This window comes from Cibotium barometz, chromosome 21 (genome assembly GCF_041138505.1).
Source record: "Cibotium barometz isolate CiBa-2024 chromosome 21, ASM4113850v1, whole genome shotgun sequence".
NCBI classification, from domain to species: Eukaryota; Viridiplantae; Streptophyta; class Polypodiopsida; order Cyatheales; family Cibotiaceae; genus Cibotium; species Cibotium barometz.
This window is the reverse complement of record NC_141066.1, coordinates 45,193,297-45,213,587: the sequence shown is the minus strand read 5'-3', so window position 1 is coordinate 45,213,587 and position 20,291 is coordinate 45,193,297. Positions and strand designations below refer to the sequence as shown.

General features: G+C 45.6%; 1 protein-coding gene across 1 annotated transcript; it reads right to left on the bottom strand.

Annotated features, from left to right (window-relative positions):
- Window positions 1-2,906: 2,906 nt before the first annotated feature.
- HDA08 (histone deacetylase 8) lies at window positions 2,907-20,025 on the bottom strand. The gene is made up of 3 exons (XM_086815888.1): window positions 19,737-20,025; window positions 3,981-4,561; window positions 2,907-3,587 (listed from the first exon to the last, which is right to left on the bottom strand). Exons 1-3 carry the CDS (start codon window positions 19,987-19,989, stop codon window positions 3,285-3,287), a joined length of 1,137 nt encoding a protein of 378 aa, XP_086672014.1. The 5' UTR covers window positions 19,990-20,025; the 3' UTR covers window positions 2,907-3,284.
- Between the last annotated feature and the right edge of the window lie 266 nt (window positions 20,026-20,291).

Here is a 20,291-nt window from a genome sequence, read left to right as displayed (position 1 = left end):
GAATTGACGGTTATTCCCCTGATGCTCTATTGGTGCATAGATCTGTCCTTTCTCTTCCTCTACTTCGTCAGCTATGGTGATTGCTCTGGCTGCTGGAGTTCGAGCTGGAACTCTCTCTCTTTGGTTATTCCAATTCTGGGAGGGAGTTCGGAGATTGCTTTGCATGGAGGCTGCAGAGGTTGAGCTGGCACTCTTCCTGGGTTACCCTGATTCTGGCGCGAGGGACCCTGATTGGACTGATATGAAGGAGTCGACCTTTGAACTCTGGGACCCTGGCTTCCTTGGCCCACCGAAGGAGATGGGCAATCCTTGAGCTAGTGTGCCCAAATCCCTGACATCCGAAGCATTTGTTCTCGCTTTGAAGCTCTTCTCTTTGCATTCTAAAGAGAGCCGGAGTTCATGAGAATGTATTTCGGGGTAAAGGTCTTCCTTCATTTCTGAAGCTTCCCGTCTCCACATTCTGGTTAGGACCTTGGTGGAGAGGCGAAAAGTTGGAAGAACTTCCTGGTGTCTGAAATCTTTTAAAGGATGAGGGAGCTGGCTTTGGCGGGACTTTCACGATGAAGGCTTTGGCAAAGTCCTTCGCCATTCTGACAGCTTCTATAGATTTAGCATGAAAGTCTGAAATTCCAAGGCGTTAAATGATATGTGAGGACCGGGACCTTATAGTGAACCTTGGCAAGACCAAGATGATGCTACTTATCACCTTCCACTTAGTGATATTGAGGCATCACTTCACTTAGGAGGGATATAAAAGAGGAGAGAAAAGAAAAAAAAGGAAGAAAAGATATATGAACGTCTATACAAAAGGCCAAATTGGCCTACGAGACAAATCTGTATACAAGTCCATATTCTGAGCATCATGGAAAGAAAAACTGAAATGAAAAGCTAATCCTAGTCATATGCAACTCACTATGTAGTCACTCTCTAGCATGCTATAGATGTACAATCATGATAAGTGGTATACTACTTAATTCCACCCAATGGAGATGGTGGGATGTAGTACATCATACATGGGGCATGGGACGAGGACTCACATCTATTGTGCCTTGGTGTAGCCTTTGGATTCTCTCCTCCATAGCTCTACGTTATCATGCTTGGATCTAGGCAGACTAGGCTTGATGGAGTAGTGGTGGTTTGCGTCCGGGTAGTCGCGGTCTCCTGGAAGCTCTAATCTCCAAAGCTCTCTGTAGTGTGAGCCCTCGTCGAGAGGTAGATGATACATGGGGAGGGGGGTATGGCTTGCTGATAGGTCTGAAGAAGCTAGTAATCTATGGGCTTGGGATCTCTAGCTCTGCACCTATAGAAGCCTCTCTCTATGTCGGTGTAGTTGGAGGAAAAGGCCTAGGCATCTCTCATCAGGATACTCTATCACCCGGCTAAAAGTGGACCAAAACCCTCTATGAACAAGGAATGGTATCTCCCTCTGATCTCATAATCTACACGGCATCTACATATGTAATGCTCCTCACTCTCCCTCGCTGCCGCATAATCTGCATATTCTGACCTCACTCGAGGTCCATGCTGCTCTCCCTGCCTCAATCTCCAATGTGAGGAAACTCTGATTTGACCAATAATCACCCTCATAACATGAGATATGTGTACATCCATGTAGCTTGGGCGTTTGACCAATCCAATTGTAAAGAGAGAAAAGAAGAAGACGAAGATAGATGGAAGAGAAATTAGAAAGGAAAGTGACTTGTTGGAAAAAATAAGGGGAAGAGAGGACTTCACAAATAAAGGGGGAGAACATAGAAAATTTGAAATTTTCACCTAACGCAATCATATTAATTTCATCAATGTTGGCTTAAATTATTTTCCTTGGCTAAAACATGTCAAACATAACACCAAGTCATGCAAAAAGCAAGGTAAAACACATCCAAAGGGGATATAGAATTTTTGAACATTGCTTTTGTGCCTTGTGAAGTCAAATAACAAGGGGAACCTATCGTTACAATATCCAAGGAAGCTTTAGGCAATAAATTGATGAGACTATGTTTGCATACCCTAGCCCAACTAGTCATTGTATTACACTAGGCTTGGGGGAGGGGAGAATTCAAACTCCAACACCTAAATATAATTATTTAAATCTCTAAACAAGAGAAGAATCTCTCTATTATAAGAGCCTATCATTTTTTTTTCTTTTTTCTTTTCTTTTGGGGGGGGGGGGGGGGGGGGGATACATACATACATTAAAACATCCTCGAAAATACCCAATGGGTCTATGAGATACAAGAGCTCCATGTGGTACTAGGCCATGGAAAAACTAGAACTCATACAAAAAGATAAGAGTAGATGTTTGTCTAACTCATCATCATCATTAGCGTGGTGTGCACTATGGTAAAGCACGGCAGTACATAAAATGTGCAAGATGCATCTCCAAGTCAGTTCAAGAAAAGGAGGGCCATGCTATGATATCATCATGATAGATGATAGATATTTAGAAGAATTGATTTTTTTTCCCCAAAACTAATTTTAGAAGATTCTCTCTTAGCAATTTTTTATATTTCATTTCTTTTCAACATACCACTTAGCCCAAACTTTTTGCAAGGCGGGCCAAAAAGAATTTGACGAAGCTAGGGCCCTAAACACCATTAAAGCCTAATGAGACAAGTGTGGTATCGACTTAAAAACCATCACACGAGTGACTTCTCATTACCATTGAAAGGCTGCCCAAAGGATGGACTGAAAATGGCAGTTGGGCTGTTGAAGGGTATTAAATTTTAGTAATGACTTTGAATGCACTAAGGAGGCTGCTTACACATGCCAATAACGTCAAGCTGCAATGGCTATGAACAAGCTGATTAGGCTTTCTCCATTTGCACGAGCACCTGTAAGCGTGTTAACAGCCTAAAAGCAGCTCTGCCCATAAGGGTGTATACAACCTAAAGGAAGCTATGTCAGCTGTGACTAGGATTCTCCATTTGCATTCAGCAGAACAATTGATCGTACCTGATTTAGGCAGCATGTAACCATACATGCTTTACCCCATCACCCAAAAATCACAGAGTTACATGCAAAAAAAAGAAGTGGTGAAGCCAACATACAGAAGATAACTGCCACAAGTTCTATTTTCAAAAACACTGAGCATGTCAGCTGTGACTAGGATTCTCCAGTTGCATTCAGCAGAACAATTGATCGTACCTGATTTAGGCAGCATGTAACCATACATGCTTTAACCCATCACCCAAAAATCACAGAGTTACATGCAAAAAAAAGAAGTGGTGAAGCCAACATACAGAAGATAACTGCCACAAGTTCTATTTTCAAAAACACTGAGCATGTCAGCTAGGCATTGCATCGAGACAACATTTGGTCCAGTCTTTCTTGATCTGAGAAACCGCCGCCAGAGTCAGCTTTTCGTCTTCGGGATAGTACGCAATAGGGTCAGAAAGAAGTGGTGAAGGAAGATTTAGTACACCCTCCAAGATTGCATGCAAACAGTAGGCTGAATAAGTTAAGTGGTAACCGCCCTCTTGCACCAGTAGCACTCGGCCATTACTATACAAGTTAGCTTGATTGCGAGCAATCTGACCCAATCGACGATATCCCGCCATTGTCAAGCACTGCCTTCCATTGGGATCAAACTGTTTACAAGAATCAATATTTTCTCCATCTTAGTCCAAGGCAATGCACCACCCCATAGTACATTATAATACACTCTATTATTATAACCAAAAAAAAAGATTTAAGATATATTATATATTAGCATAACATATTATCATATTTTTTTTATACATAAAATATATTATAATATATAATACTATAATTGATAATCAAAGAATTATACATTTAACCTAGATTTTATATTTTTTGGAAGTATTGAACAATATAATACTATAAATTTGCACATAAAATTATGTAATGACAATCTAGTCACATTCAAGCACAAAACCCTAATGCAAGTTCCATGATCGCATAATCACCACATAATCCAGAATACCGAGCCATGCACGTCTCGGGAGGGAGACTAGACGTACCGCACTTGAATCTTGACCAATCACCATCACCATGATCTCAGGTTTGAATTTATCCACAACTGGGACCACCATCTCTTGCATTGCGTGTTCATAACCTTTGTCTCCGGCTCCATTTGGCAAAGGGATATTCAAGTTGAAGCCTACCCCTCTACCTTTACCCACCTCATCAGGCAGCCCAGTTTGAGGATGTGAAGGACCCCATGAGCCATGATTCATGTGTAATGATATGGTTAAAACATCATCTCTATCATAAAAACCTTCCGCAGTACCATTCCCATAATGGACATCGATATCCACAACTGCCACTCTTTTCACACCAGAAGCTATGGCAAATTCGATGGCAAGGCCTGCATTATTGAGGAAGCAGTAGCCATCAGCTTGAGTAGGCTGGGCGTGATGTCCGGGAGGCCGGACAAGGGCATATGCTAGCTTGTTTTGGCCCTCTAGGATGCTCTTCATGGCCTCGAGGGTAGTGCCGGCTGCGATAAGAGCTGCATCCCATGATCCAGGAATTAATTTGGTCCCCACACATAGTACCTTTCCTCCCTGAGCATCCGCATCAATCAATTCCTGGATATAGTCTGCAGAACCATTGGAGGAACCATAGTACAAAAACAAATCATGGTGAATTGTTTTACATCATGTCAACTGAAAGAACTACATCAAAGTCTGTGTTTCACCTTTTAGATGCCCTGCAATACCTGAACCATGGTGGGATATGCATCACTCAATAAGCTCAAACTCAAAACAAATCCCTAAGTATATCGATTCAAAGTTTCTCAAAAAATCAAACTGAGGAAAACCAAGAACCCAAAACTGAAGAGAACCAAGAACCCAAAATAAATCCCTAGTATCAATTCAAAGTTTCTCAAGAAATCAAACTGAAGAAAACCAAGAACCCAAACTAATGTTAGAAGTCATCTCCTGTCCAGTTTTATACACCAGGGCCTTTGTTGTGGGTGTGCCCGCCCTTATGAGGTATTTTATCATTTTTCCCCGTATTTTTCCCCTATTTTTCCTATTTTTCTGTGGCATGGGAGGCAATCTAGTAGTGGCAGGAGGACCCTGAGCCTGGCCGACTGCATCTGTGACATGGCCGACTGCACTGCATGAGTCGTGAGACTCTTCTGATGCTGGCCCACCCATTTTAATGCTGGCCGACTGTGATTATTCAGTCGTGGAGGATTTCTGTGTCCAGTCGGCTGCCCTACAGCAGGCCGACTACTGATGTGGGGGCATATATATAGGCCCCCAGCCCCCATACCATTTGTGCATCATACCCGGGATTTTCTTGTGTATATAGAGCAGAGTTACACGCCTCTATCTCTCATACTCTTGTGCTGTATTTTTCTGCATGCGTTTTTGCTCGTGTTCCCAGATCTGGTCATCATCTCCGCTGCATATTCTGACATGGTATCAGAGCCCTAGGCTCTAGATAGTTCTTGGGATTTGTGTGAGCAAGAGGGGGACTGTTGTGTGGCTGATTGGTGGACTGTTTTGGACTGTTCGGGAAGAGGAGAAGCAAGAGGACGGCGGGCTGATTTGCTGGACAGCCACTTGCAGGTATTAGTTCTTCTTTGTTGCCACCCACCCACCCTTTTCAGAGTACATCCCCGCAATGGCAGATCTGTTTGAGATGGCCGAGAGGCATGTGAAGATCCCGACACTCCCCACGTTCCCGGTGGACCGTCAGTTGGACGGGAGCAACTACAGTATATGGAAGGTTATGATGGAATCTGTTCTGGAGTCTTACGACCTCGCTGATTTCATCATTGTTGGTATTCCACGGCTGGAAGTAGAGGAAGGGGAGTTACCGTCGATCCAAAAGGACCGGGAGGCTCAGACACAGATGTGGGATCGTGTCAACGCCAGGGTCCATTCGTTTATCTTTCTCAACTGCACACCGCAGCTAATCAATCATGTAAAGCATATGACGCTAGCCAGAGGTATATGGCAGCATTTGGCCTCTCTTTACAATAGGGTATCGCCCATGAAGAGGATTTCCTTGGAAGTACAGATGCAGGTTATGAGCCCTGCAAAGTTGTTGACGATGCGGGAGCATATTTACAAGCTGCAGGCTCTTCAGCAGGAAGTTCTTCAGGCTGGGAAGGAGATATCGTCAGAGGGCATGGCCATAACGTTGCTGTCGCACTTGCCCTCTTCGTACTCAGCATTTTACTCGTCTTTGATTACCAGTGGCAGGCTCAGCACCATAACCTGGGAGGAGCTTGTGCCCATGGTCTTGGACCAGGAGGAACGATTCACGAACCCTCCTCAGGGTGGAGGTTCGGAGGCCTTAACTGGCCAACGGTCGAAAGGCCGTAACACGGGCAAAGGGAAGGCTTCGTCGGAGAAGTCGTCTGAGAAGAAGTCCGTTTTACTGACCGCGAGAAACTAAAGGCAGAGAGGACCTGTAATGATTGTGGCGAGAAAGGCCACTATTGGAGGCAGTGTCCCAAGCGAAAGACCGAGAAGGGTGAAGATTCCTCAGCAGCAATCATGAAGACTCCGGCTTTTGTGCACCTGGAGGTGGTGGACACCGATGTTTCATTTTCTTCAGGCAGGGAGGAGATTGGAGGACTCTCCACAACGGGTACTCGGGAGTGGATTCTCGATAGTGGTGCTTCCAGGCACATGACTCCTTCCCGTTCCGGTTTACACGATCTCTGCAGGTTTTCTGGTCACATACTCACTGGGGATACATCCACTATCCCAGACTCCAGTTCACAGTGAGGGCAGGATGGAGATAGTTCCCGATGGCAGAGGGGGGAAGCATTCCTCCCAGGTGTTGTTGTTGTCAGTGCATCAGGTTTGCAAGACTGGCGTACGGGTGGAGTTTGATGAGCATTTTGTTGCTCTCCGGGACAAAGCAACAGGCCAAGTGGTTTGGGAAGGCGGAGTGGAGAATGGAGTTTACAAGCTTTCAGCACTCTCTCTCCCAGGTCCTCAGGTTTCTGATGAGTGGCAGTCTGGTAACGGCCACTTAAGTGTGGATACGCTGCAGGTGCGGGCTTTCCGGGACCAGATGGTGGATAGCTTGCCAGTAGATGGAACTTTCCAGTACCGATGTTGGTAGTTCTTGTGTTCGTCAGTCAGAGGAAACTGAACAGGTAACTTATGCTCTGATGTCTCGTAGTATTCGGGACAAAGAACCTCCAGTAGATGAGGATGTTCTTTCCACGGGGACCTTTCGGAAAGCTAGGCAAGTGGCAGGTGATTACTTGCAGAAGGAGGTGGTTTCTCCAGGCTTTGTGGTTCCGGATTCAGAGGGGGTGGTTGACAGGTTTCAGAAGGCCTTGCGTGGTCTTCATCAGGTTTCCAGGACTTGTTTGTGCACCGTAACAGGTGTTGATCCTTGTGAGCAGTGTGATGCCTCTTTGACTCAAAAGCAAAATGGTTCATTGATCTGGTTGATGGACATCAGATTGGACGGGAGCTTCCTGATGAGGCAGTTGAGCTCATGGTTGCGGATGACTCTTTGGGAGGCAGGATTGCGTTTCCTGTGGTTTCTGCGGCATACGAAGGATCATGGACTCTTGTACACAGGAGGGGGATTGATGGATGGAGTCCAACTCCACGGTTGGAGTGACTCAGTTTGGGGAGGAGATCCGGACACGAGGAGATCTACTTCAGGCCCAGGAGAAGTCTTACGGAGCAGTAAGAGGCAGTCATCTTTTGCCTTGTCGCGGACAGAGGCAGAGTACCGGGCTGCGTGTGGTGCTGCTTGTGAGGTGGTGAGGATGCAGAGATTGCATTGCAAGTTTTGGCTTCCACTGAAGGAACCCATGGTCATCTAGAGGCACTTTGTTCATGAACAGATCGTTGCTGATGACATCTTGCTAGAGTTCTGTTCGACGGAGGACAGTACGGTGGACCTCTTCACGAAGTCACTCTCTCAGGATTTTCTCAGGCGGCACCCTAGCTCCCTGTGGTTGGTTTCACAGCTAGGAGCTGAGAGGGGGTGTTAGAAGTCATCTCCTGTCCAATTTTATACACCAGGGCCTTTGTTGTGGGTGTGCCCGCCCTTATGAGGTGTTTTATCATTTTTCCCCACTCTCTGTATTTTTTCCCTATTTTTCCTATTTTTCTGTGGCATGGGAGGCAGTCTAGTAGTGGCAGGAGGACCCTGAGCCTGGCCGACTGCATCTGTGACATGGCCGACTGCACTGCATGAGTCGTGGGACTCTTCTGATGCTGGCCGACCCATTTTGATGCTGGCCGACTGTGATTATTCAGTCGTGGAGGATTTCTGTGTCCAGTCGGCTGTCCTACAGCAGGCCGACTGTTGATGTGGGGGCATATATATAGGCCCCCAGCCCCCATACCATTTGTGTATCATACCCGGGATTTTCTTGTGTATATAGAGCAGAGTTACACGCCTCTATCTCTCATACTCTTGTGCTGTATTTTTCTGCATGCGTTTTTGCTCGTGTTCCCAGATCTGGTCATCATCTCCGCTGCGTATTCTGACAACTAAATCCCTAGTTTCAATTCAAAGTTTCTCAAAAAATCAAGAAATTTAAAACTTACCATCAATGACCAAGAATGAAATGGCCAAAAACCTGGTAGAGCAACTAGCATCTGTTGGGATTCGAAGTCTCATGTGTGTCCCCCCTCATGTCTCGTGTATGTGAATCCATGTTTATGACATGTGTGTGTATGTGTGTATGTGTGCGTGTGTGTAAACAGCCCCTAAAAGGGTTATTGTTCTGGTAGTGTGTGAACACTCTTATAAGTGAATAACATAAGTGTGCCATGTGGCATTCACTTATTAGAGTGTGATATTTGGCTTTGTACTTGGTGAGTGAACCTCACTCTATCACATAGACTAATCACATCATTGAGTCTTGCAATACTCTCTCTCTCTCTCTCTCTCTCTCTCTCTCTCTCTCTCTCTCTCTGTGCACACACACACACCATGGATCTCTTTGATCCTCCGTCGCTTAGGCTTGTACCTGTGCAAAATGCAAACCCTAACCCTAACCTACAATTGGTATCACAGCAAGATTTAGGGTTCCTCTGATTTTTAGAGTTTCTGGTTGCCGCCTTCTTCTCCTACTGCAGCATTTGCAACGCCGTACACCCATCTCCATCGCAGGCAGGCAGGCAGGCAAAAGTACCGTGAGTGGAGCGGCTGGCTAGCAACGAGCAGTGGTGCACACAAGGTAGTAGTTTGAAGACAGTGGCGAGCAAAAGAAAGTTCAGGCACAGAAGCTCTGATACCAACTATTGGTGAACAGAGCTTGGAGACGAGATTGGAGAGCGAAGGGGACAGTCAACACCAGCAGAGTGAAGAGAGTCGTGGACACAAATATAGATGCACAAATTATCATTAGGTGGGGGCTATTAAATAGCCGATTGGTCGGTACGTCAACCTAGTTAGCTCAGCTCATGGCTCGGTGGGGACAGCCAATACTGTGGGCTTGCCCACGGCTGTCATGGTTGGGAGGTGAGTCAGGCCTACACCCCCTTCTTGTTTATTTGTTTGTTTGCAGGTTTCGAGTCTCGAACCAGGAGCGTTCTACGAGGAGATCTTTTGGGGATTGACAGTGGTATCAGAGCGTGCCTCGTGAACGAGCAAGTCGGTAGGTAGAGAAGATGAGGTCGAAGAAAGGTATGTGTTCAAGAAGCTTGCTGTTTTGTTTAAGCATGCTGCTGTTTTTTCAGATAGTATGTGCTTTTTCATCAAAGAACTTGTGATGGAGAAGGTGGTCTAGTAGGGTTGATTTGTTTTGCAAGAAGAAGGCTAGATTCGGTGTTTGTGCAGTCGCATGAACAAGGTGTGAGAGAAAACAGAAAAAAAGCATATTCGTTTTTTGTTTGAACGCGAGAGAGAAAGCGTGAGATGTGGTCGCGTGCTGGTCGTGTGCTGTTGGAGGGCGATCGCGTGCTGGTCGTATGTTGTTGGAGGCGCACGCATGAAGTAGGCCAAGCCTACGTAGGCAGGCGCTCAGGCCTACACCGGCTTGTGGCTAGGCCTACGCGAGGCTGGCGCAGGCGCAAGCAGAAGCGAAAGCACCGGCAGCCACGGTCGGCGACGGCAGCAGACAGCCACGCATACCTGAGCGTAGGCGGCGTCGGCAGGAAAGCTGGCGAAGGCAGCCAGGTGGATGACGGCAGCAACGTGGGCCGGCAGCGATAAATCCAGGAGGGAAGAGGGGGAAAAAAAACCAAAAAAGCATTGAAACACCGATTTGGGCTGTTCGTTTTTTTTTTTAGATTAAACTTTTTTTTAGAGTTTAAAGGCCCCTCTAAGGTTTACAGGTGTGTTTTTTTTAAGAAAGCAGAATATATATATATCCATATATATACATATATAAACACAAAAGCAAAAGCTCAAGTTGCTTTTGGGGAAGGTTATATAAACCCCTTAAGTGGGCTTCTTGCCACACATCTCTCAAGTTTCCAAGCTCTCAAGCTCTCAAGTTCCCTCGCACTTTTATTGTGCAAAGATCGAAATTTCTCTCCACTTGCCCTCTTCAAGATGTAGACCCAAGAATCGGAGTTGGAGCCCCTTGTCTCCGGCAAAGCTTTGCTTTGGTGGAAGGAACTCAACCCTAAGCCAACAACTTGGGCACAATTTGAAGATGTCTTCAAGAAGGAATTCCTCAAGAAAGAGGATGATTATGATGATGTTGCCCGGTTTACAGCTTTGACCATGACCTCGCAGCACCTCACTTATGAGGTCTACCTCCAGAAGTTTAGAGACCTGCAGATGAAAGCTACAAAGATGGATCCCACAACTCTTTTGGGGTTCTTCGTAGCTGGTTTACAAGACTCATACCGTTTACAGGTTAAAAATAACAAATGCAAAACATTGGACGAAGCCATTCATTCAGCTCGTATCTATGATGATACAATGGTCTCTTCCAAGTCTAAACCCGTTACCAAGTAGGTGAACAAGCACAAAAGAAAGTTCTCCGCACCTATGGCTAACACGACTAAAGGAAAGTCTTCGAACCAACCTTCGAAGAATTCAAGTTCAACACCAACAAAGAAGAAACGACTCCTTAAGGCTTTACAGCTCAAGAAGGAGGGACGTTGTTTTATCTCGAAGAAAAAGGGGACATGCATAACGAGTGCCCGAAGCAAAAGGATGCAAAGACCAACGTAGGACCCAAGCCAAAGGCAGCTAACCAGTTGTCTTTGTTGATAGGTATTATCAGTTACTGTACTTTCTCGCCCTAGTACATGTTCTGATTGTTTGTTCAACTCTAAAGTTTTTGGCTTGCATGATCTTCTCCGAGTTTATGGAGAAGTGAATGGCCATAGAATTCCCTTTCTTCTAGACCTGGCAGCTCACACAACTTTGTTAACTACAAACTTGTACGGAAATTGAGTCTTGATACGACACCCAGCGATCATACCTATAAGGTACACCTATCTGCGAGAAGGCAAGTATGGGATCGAAAGGTGGAGATGCTACCAATCCGGATTCAGGACTACAAAGATACTCTGGAATGCTATGTTATGCACCTAGAAAATGTAGACTTGTTATTAGGAATTGAGTGGTTTAAGACTCTTCAAGTCCAGATAGATTGGTCTAGTCATATTTTTTCTGTTCAACATAGGAACACCCAGTATAGTATTTTAGGTGATTATATGCATCCCTCTCAAGGACCTCTTGTAAATACAGTTGATTTTGGAAATATAATGGATTCTTCTTTGTATACCGCTTTCCATTGTGTATTGATTCCACTTTCTTCATTTCTCATACCTTCCATGGATGTCAATGAATTAAGTGTATTTCAAAGCAAAGAATTACAGAAGATACTTGATTCGTTTTAAGATGTATTTCCTAAGGAACTGCCATCGGGTTTACCACCTGAAAGGGCAGTAAATCATCGTATTGACTTGATTCCTGGTGCCTATCCTGTTAGTATTCCACCTTACAGGATGAGCCAAGCTGAGGAAGATGAGTTGGCTAAACAACTCGAAGATTATTTGAGGATGGGCCAGATCCGTCCAAGTAAATCACCTTGGGATGCACCTGTGCTGCTTAGGAGAAAGAAGGACAACACCTACAGAATGTGTATAGATTACAAGAGATTGAACAAGCTGACAATTAAGAACTGTTATCCTCTCCCTAGATCAAATGACCTGATTGACCGGTTAGCAGGAGCGAAATATTTCACAAAGATAGATTTACGTACTGGCTATCACCAGATATGTATTCATGAAAGGCATGTCGAAAGAACCGCCTTTCGGACTAGGTATGGCCAGTACGAGTTTCTCGTATTACCTTTGGGTTAACCAATGCTCCAGTCACTTTCCAGCAAATGATGAACGATCTTTTTCGTGAACATTTGGGAAAATTTATGGTGGTGTTCTTGGATGATATTTTAATATATAGTCGTACTCTTGAGGATCATGTTAGACACCTCACGATTGTCTTATCTATTTTAAGACAGAATCGACTATATGCTAAGTTAAGTAAATGTGAGTTTTTTATGACAGACATCATTTAATTGGGACACGAGATCACTAGAGATGGATTGAGCATTGACTATGACCGAGTTCAGAAGGTTCTGGACTGGCCTATACCGCAAACAGTGAAACAACTTCATTCTTTTCTCGATTTTGTTGTTTTTCTTCTCGAAACTCTGTGCTCCCGGGAGTACTCTCAGCTCACACTACCGATGACCGACTTTATTGAAAGGTCGTGGACATAAGTCAAATCAGCCTATCACTTGGAATGACGATTTGGATATGGCCTTCAGACTTTTGAAAGATAAAGTCAAGGAAGCACCTATCTTAGCATTACCCGATCCTAGTCGGCCTTATGTTCTTGAAACTGATGCCAGTGACTATGCCATCGGGGCTGCTCTATTTCAAGATGGTAGACCGATTGCTTTTGAAAGTAAAAAGCTAGACGACACTCAATCTCATTGGCCAACCCTTGAGAAGGAGCTTTATGCTGTGATTCATGCTCTCAAGGTTTGGAGACATTATTTATATGGCTCCAAGTTTGTGGTATTGACTGATCATCAGTCAATCAAGTATGAGTGTGATGCGGATAATTTGAGAGAAAGGAAAGCTCGTTGGGTTGAGTTAATGCAAGATTTTGATTTTGAGATCCGTTATCGGAAAGGATCCATGAATAGTATTCCAAATGCGCTTAGTCGAATTAGAGAGGTGAATACTTTGTCGTTCACCAAGATTTCTACTGACTTATTTCAATCATTGAGAGGGCTTTGCAGGACTAACAGTTATTTTTATCCATTTTGGCAGAAGATCCAGGACGGGAGCTCATTGATTGACCAAGACTCAATGACTGAGCAGTCTACCATTCAAGCTGCAGGAGGCCACTGGATGATTCGGAATGGTTTACTATTCCGTAATGACAAAATTTGTGTACCACAGATCTCGGACATTAGGTCCAAGATTCTTAAGGAGTGTAACGACGCCCCTTCTGCTGGACACCCTGGGATACACAGGACACTATCGTTAGTGAAACACACTTTTTATTGGCCAAAGATGAAAGGGTATGTAGAAGATTATGTTCTCAAGTGTCAAATTTGTCAAGCAAATAAAGCTAAACGCTTTAGACAGTCTGGGTTGTTGCATCCTTTGCAAATCCCAGGTAATAAATGGAAAAGTATTTCCACGGATTTTATTACCGGATTGCCAAGAACACATCAAGGCTACGATTCTATTTGGGTTGTGGTAGATCGCTTGACAAAAATGGCTAGATTTTTACCAACCCGTGATAGGGACTCTAAGTTTACGAGTGATTTTTGGAAACTTGTTTTTGAGAAGTTGGAAACAACTTTCAATTTGAGTTCCTCAGATCATCCTCAATCTGATGGCCAAACAGAAAGAGTGAATCAGATTTTGGAGGATATGCTTCGAGCATATGTATCCAAAAAACAGAGTTCGTGGGAGGATTATCTTCCTATGTTAGAATTTGCATATAACAGTACTAAGCATACGAGTACAAGTTTTAGTCCTTTCATGCTTATGTATGGGATCACCTGTTACAGTAGGATTCTCAGGACTTCAGCATGCTGCAGCACGTAATTTTTTGCAAGATATGCAAGAAATGTTACAAGTTGCGAAGGAATCTATTAGAAGTGCTCAAGACCGAGACAGGTTTTATTCTAATAGACATCGTTCACCTAGAGAGTTCTCTGAAGGAACGATGGTGTATTTGCGAGTTCCGAAAGATTCCGAGACTTTACGGACAGGTAGATCTCCGAAATTATTCCCTAGATACTGTGGACCATTTCGTGTTACACGACGGATTGGTTCAGTTGCATATGAATTGGATTTGCCTTCTCATGTGAAAGTTCATCCTGTATTTCATGTCAGTAGACTTAAGGAAGTACTGGGTGGAGCAGATCAGTTAGTTACTCCTCAAGAAATTATAGATGTCCAGGACATGACATTTATTCCGCACAAACCTGAAAAGATTCTTGGATTTCGTGAACGAAGATTGCGTACTACGCTTATCACGGAATACAAGATCAAGTGGAAGGATCGTGTTGAGGAGGACGCTACATGGGAGACATTGACTTCTCTTCAGAGAGATTACCCTGGCTTTTTTGTGAGCTCAGGAGTGAGCTCTTAGAGAAAGGGGAGTATGTCATGTGCACAGTGTGTATCTACCGTATGCTACACGCACACAAGACTAGCTTCGAGGTTTGGGGAAGCTTGGAGCTAGGCAGGCTGATTATTGCCTTGGAAAGGCGATACGGAAACTTGCTCGGGGGTTCCGAGCCTGGGAGAAGGTCAATCCTGTGGTCCTCCGATCTAAACAGGGGAAGCTGGGAGGGAGGCAGTCCCGAAGAAAAATCTTCTAGAACTTTTCATGGAGAACCGAGTACTTCTCGGAAGCACTGGCTACCGTCTGGGCTATCTGGATGTAAATCGTTGCACACTGTGCGCCTTTCTTGACTGCTCGCTTAGCCTGCAAGTGGCTTATGAGCGGAAAGTTCGGAACTCCTGGCTCACACTTAATGGTCACCGGGGCGTTTGACACATTCCAATTGATCTGGAACGTGTGCTTGTCCCACTTGACATCAGGAAGAAACTTGTGAAACCACTGAATAACCAAAATTATGTCTGCTCCTACAAGAGGGACAACCATAAAGTCACGCACAAACTCTATGCCCTGAATCACTAACTTAGCAACTAGAGCTTCATACTTGACGCTCGTTGTCATACCTGTGCTAAAACCCTCAACCTGTTTGTCCACCAAAGTCAGCTCGAAACGGGCACGCAGCGGCCTATTCCGTGACCACATCCTCCGTGCTGCCGCTGTCAAACAAGACGACTCTCTGGCCACCTATGTAGCCAAAGGACTTGAGCAATTCGTTGCGCTCATACTCCTAGTCATGGGCGCCCTTTTGCTTATCTTCGAGCTCCCGGCTAATAATTGCTCCAACTGAAGCACCGGGGTTTGAAGAACTAGGATTAGCCGCTTGGGAGCTGAGCTCACCACGGAAGCTGTGGAGGCGGCTGCGGCGGGCTTTGGAGGCTTCTTAGGACAATCCCGAGAAGTATGTCCTTTTGTATGACAAAAGAAACATCTACCCTCCTCCTTGTACTGAGAAAGCTCCTCAGCGCTCAACTTGCCACCTGTCTTGCCTGCCTCCGCTTTCTGGTATGGAGTAAGCTTTGACGCATTGTTCGAGTTCTTGGAGCCAAAGGCTCCCGAGCTCTGTCCTGGGGAAGACCCCGTCTGGTTCTGGCTTTTGCCCCCCGAGGCGTTAGCCCTGGGGGAGAAGCCGGCTAGGAAGTCCTGGGCTTGCCACCATTATGTTTCATTTCTGCACTCTACGCAAGTGAGAGTGCGTCCTCAAAGGTGGCTGGCCTAAACATACGCACCTCCCATTGGATTTGTGTGTCCTGGCCATACAAAAACTGCCCTTTCTTGTCCGTATCAGATAAGCCTAATTGCAGACATAAGGTTGAAATTTTATTGGCAAACTGAAGGACTGGTTGCGCGTTCTAACGGGCTCCCCTGAACTCGTCTTCGAGTCGCTCAAGGTAGTGGGGCGGTAGAAACCGCTGCTTAAGGTCGCGGACGAACTCGTCCCACACATAAGCTGCCATACCTGCTCTGGTGTGGACATGAGCCCACTGAATCCACCAAGGAATGGCCTCACCTTCCAAGTACCAACTGGCTAAGATCACTCTATCAGTATCTATTTTCCTCACTACGACAAAGTAAGCTTCAAATTGATGTAACCATGAATAAAAAGTTGTGGGATCGAGTTTACCATTATACTTACTGAAGTTCATTTTCTCCGGAAAATGATTCAAGGGCGCCGCCGGTGTCAATCTGGCATCCAAAGCTCTGAGGTAACACTCGTGTTCCACGCGTCGCATGGCGTTGTCTTCTCGTTGTCGGATCTCCAATGCACGCATCTGCAACTCAAGCAAGGCGCTTGGCTACGGCTGTGACCCCGCGAGAGGGTCCCTGTGTCAAGGATCTGGTATCTGGGATACGGAAGGAGGAGGGAGGAGATGGAAAACGCGACGCTGGAGAGCGGGTACGCTCCTCCAGAGCCAAGATCTGCGCCTTCTGCTCATCCAACTTGGCTGTCTGTTCTGCGATTGCTCACATCATCTGCTGGAACATGTCTGTGACACTCAAGCCTGGTGCCCTAGCTAGGCTGCCTAGTGCACTCTGGTCCCGTGGTTCTTGGTCTCTCTCGTCGTCGAAGCTCGCCATAGAAAAATGCAATTCCTTTCCGGAACGCAATCTGACCATCCACTATCTGTGTGGGAGACGTCCAGAGGCTTCCGAAGGCTAAAAACCAACCGTCCTTCGAGGGACACGAGTCACTCCGAAAGGGGTAGTCCACCGGCGTCTAAAAACCAACCACACGAGCGAGAGAAAAATCTGGTTTCTTTGCTGAATCTTTGTACTTGAAGTAGGCTCTGATACCACTGTAATATGCGGAAGCTTCGGAGAAGAATCGGAAACTTCAATACTCAGAATTCAGCACTCTTTTCGCGACGAAAAATTAACGCACAAACTGAAAGGAGATGTGCAGAAAATAGAGAGAGAGAGAGAGAGAGAGAGGGAGAGAGGGAGAGATGGAGAGGACACAGTATTGGGTCCCAATTACCCTCTGTACCACGGATGGTGTATTTGCTTTATTAGAATGATGAGAAAACTGAAAGAAAATGCAGCAATCTTGGACCTTTTCTTGGCTGGGAATACCCTGCCCTTGACCAGAATCCTTCACCCCTTTGCTTAGCACCCTCTTGGCTTTGTCTAGCCTCTTATGCTTGAGCTCTTGGTGGAGAATTAGATGAAGGAATGGGATTGTGGCCTCCACTATTTATACTACCCAATCATGAGCAGTCGGCCAGCTGTAAACCCAAGTGGCCAGCAATATTCTGTCCCACGACTGTAAATCCAGCATTAAATGCTGAAAAAATCCCATAAAGTCTACGCATCTCTTCTTGGCTGGCTGGACATGAGGCACCTGCTTTAAGTCAAGTTTGGGCACCTTTTCTAGGCTGTTTGGGGACTAGGCAGCCTGTATGGGCTGCCCCATACTTGCCCTATACCCCTCCCATGGCTGGATAATCAGTTGGCTACCCCTGGCCTGCCCCTGGGGCTGTCCTACAGCCCCTCCATGGCTGGTGGGTTCAGCCTGGGCCTTCCTGGCCCTCATGGGGGTGGTTCTACACCATTCCCATGCCCACACTAAGATCCGGGGTAGCCCTATGGGCTGAGGGAGACTCACAGCGCGGACTGGCACTGTTTCATGTGCAGGACAGTGCACACCTGACCTTAGACTCCTGTGCAGGACAATGCACACCTGACCTCGGACATCTGAGATGGATCCCTGGCTGACTCGTCCCGGACTGGGCTCACATGGGACCAGTTCACCATCACAGGTCTTGCACCTTCTGTACAGAAATGTGTACGTGGCATCCAAGTGCGGGATGCACGTGACATAATCTATGATCCAGCCAAGCAAGGGGCTGAATTTATCAAACGATGAGCACGTTTTGCCTTTTATAGGCTGGAAATGAGATATTGAACTGGCCGACCAGCTCCTATTCACTTTTGCTGCAGCCAACTGGAGATACACCTCTATATGGTGGCTGACAACCCTCCATGTCCACCAATAGTCAATCGCTTGCCAAATCAACAACACTTGCTCCAAAATCTGGTTCAAATCCGTCTTTATCATGTCGCCCTCTTCAGGATTAGCCTCTGAGTTCAGCCGGTGCATGTCTTGCACATGACAATTACAACCACTTATATTATTATTTGTACAAATGTCTAGGTAGGCCAAGTGATGGACAAAGTCTACACCTAGCCCAGGACCGATAGGGCAAAGGCCATGCAAACCGCTTATGATAGGTGGCTTATTTTGGACCACAACCCATATCTTGATACCCATCCTTGATAATACATTTGGAGAACAATGATTTAAAGCGCACGATGATATTAATGCCTTTGACCAATCCAAAGCGCAACATATTCCACTTTTTCCACCAATTTTCCTAGTCTTTCCTAGTCGTGTAACTATGGCCCGCCGAAAGCTTCTAGGCCCACTTTCATGAGCCAACTGCCAAACACTGAAAGTTGGTTGTTTGACACCTTGGTGATACCTGCTATAGTGTGCTTCATTATTCAGATCTACATTTGGGTGAGATAAACTAGAGGAGCAGGTGAGTGTTTCCCTGATGATCAAGAGTCAGTCTCATCAAGGTTACATGAGATTATGCTTGCTAAGTTTGAGGCAAGCCCCTTGGTCTGTGATGTTCTTTTCTAGACCATCACTAACAAATAACATGTATAAAGTGGATAGAGACCATCCCCGCAATTGGAAAATGTGTCATTGGAAAATGTGTCCTCCATGCAGCTAGCACAAGAGGGACATTATACATGGTATTCTCACATCACCCGCTAGTTCAATTCACACGGTCTTCACCCCCTCCCCGTGCGCTTTAAGTACAGCTTGGATGCAGCTTTCCTTGATCTCTCTCGGTAGGAGATCAACCACATCATTCGCCTAGAACTCGGTTGCTTTCACACAAGTCAAACAAAACTATCTCCACTAGAGCTAAAGTTTCATAAAGAGCATTCCCGGTTTCATTGAAGACTTGGCTATCTATAGAGACACATGTCCCGTGCCATGAGGAATGTCATTGGTTAGCTAAGGGTGTCTTCCCACCGCCTCCAAATAGAGAGGGTGTCTTCCCACCGCCTTCAGATAAAGATTAGGAGAGCACATGGCATACCAGGAAAGGGGCAGCCATGTAGGCTATACATGACCAGAGGTAGAGACCAAGGAGCACTATTTGTTTAGATGCTCTATATACTATGAGATACAAGGGAAGTTTCACTCTGTCTTCAGTTCATCGTCATAGAGAGGCCACACATGGAGACAGGATCAACAGGCAAAACATTTTATGGGACATTCTCCCGCACCATAGAGCAACACCACCCCAGCAATAGGACATTGACACCATGTAGACAGTATTAAAGGAGGATGGCACTTGATGAGCATCACGCATTCACCGTACATGTGAGGCCCATGTAGTACGTGGGTCATTTTCTTTTCTTTAGCAGTTCATTGTTTCATGTTGTGATCTGCAGTTTACACATGATATGTAATGCTTTTTGGTCTCGTACACCCATAACGACTTTGGTAGACGTTTCATGCTCTCTCTCTCTCTCTCTCTCTCTCTCTCTCTCTCTCTCTCTCTCCAAAACCATTATAGGTATTATCCTATTTTTAAAATGGGGAGATTTTCAATTGGTATAGAGTTTTTCCTTACCAGGGGAATGGAAGGAGAAGAGCTCGGGTAGGCGCGCGGGTCTGCCCTGGTGCCAGGTGAGGTGAGGGGATAGCGGGCCTTTGCGGAGGATGGAGTGCATGTTGCGCAGGCGATCGGGATTCTCCGGGTGGGGCTCCAGCACCTCCAAAAAGCCAGGATCCATCAGAGTATCAAACACCCCCCTCCCTAAGTCATGCTTCTCCACCATGCCCTTGTGCCAGAACACGCCCACCTTCTCATCTGATTTATTCATAATCCTGCACTATCTATACAAGATTAACCACAACCCCCCTCCACGTGGGGGAAGGAGGTGGGGCTAATTTAAAATAACCCTCCCGCAAGCCGTCGCATTTTCCAATGCAATTTTGAATTTCACATCTTTCTCATGAAATCTCACATCTCACATGAAATCTTTGTATACATGCTTACATACCTATAGATACACACACTTATATATATTATGTATGTATGTGTATCTATAGGTATGTAAGCATGTATATATAAATAGATTTATATGTATGTCGATGCACACACATGTATGTTCATGTACACACA

Bases quoted from the DNA above. Each gene is read 5' to 3' on its own strand.
- HDA08 (XM_086815888.1), bottom strand. From the start codon at position 19,989: ATGAATAAATCAGATGAGAAGGTGGGCGTGTTCTGGCACAAGGGCATG. The intron at 4,562-19,736 runs GTAAGGAAAAAC...ATGGTTCTGCAG, and splicing joins CTTCTCCTTCCATTCCCCTG to ACTATATCCAGGAATTGATT. The intron at 3,588-3,980 runs GTACGTCTAGTC...TCTTGTAAACAG, and splicing joins TTGGTCAAGATTCAAGTGCG to TTTGATCCCAATGGAAGGCA.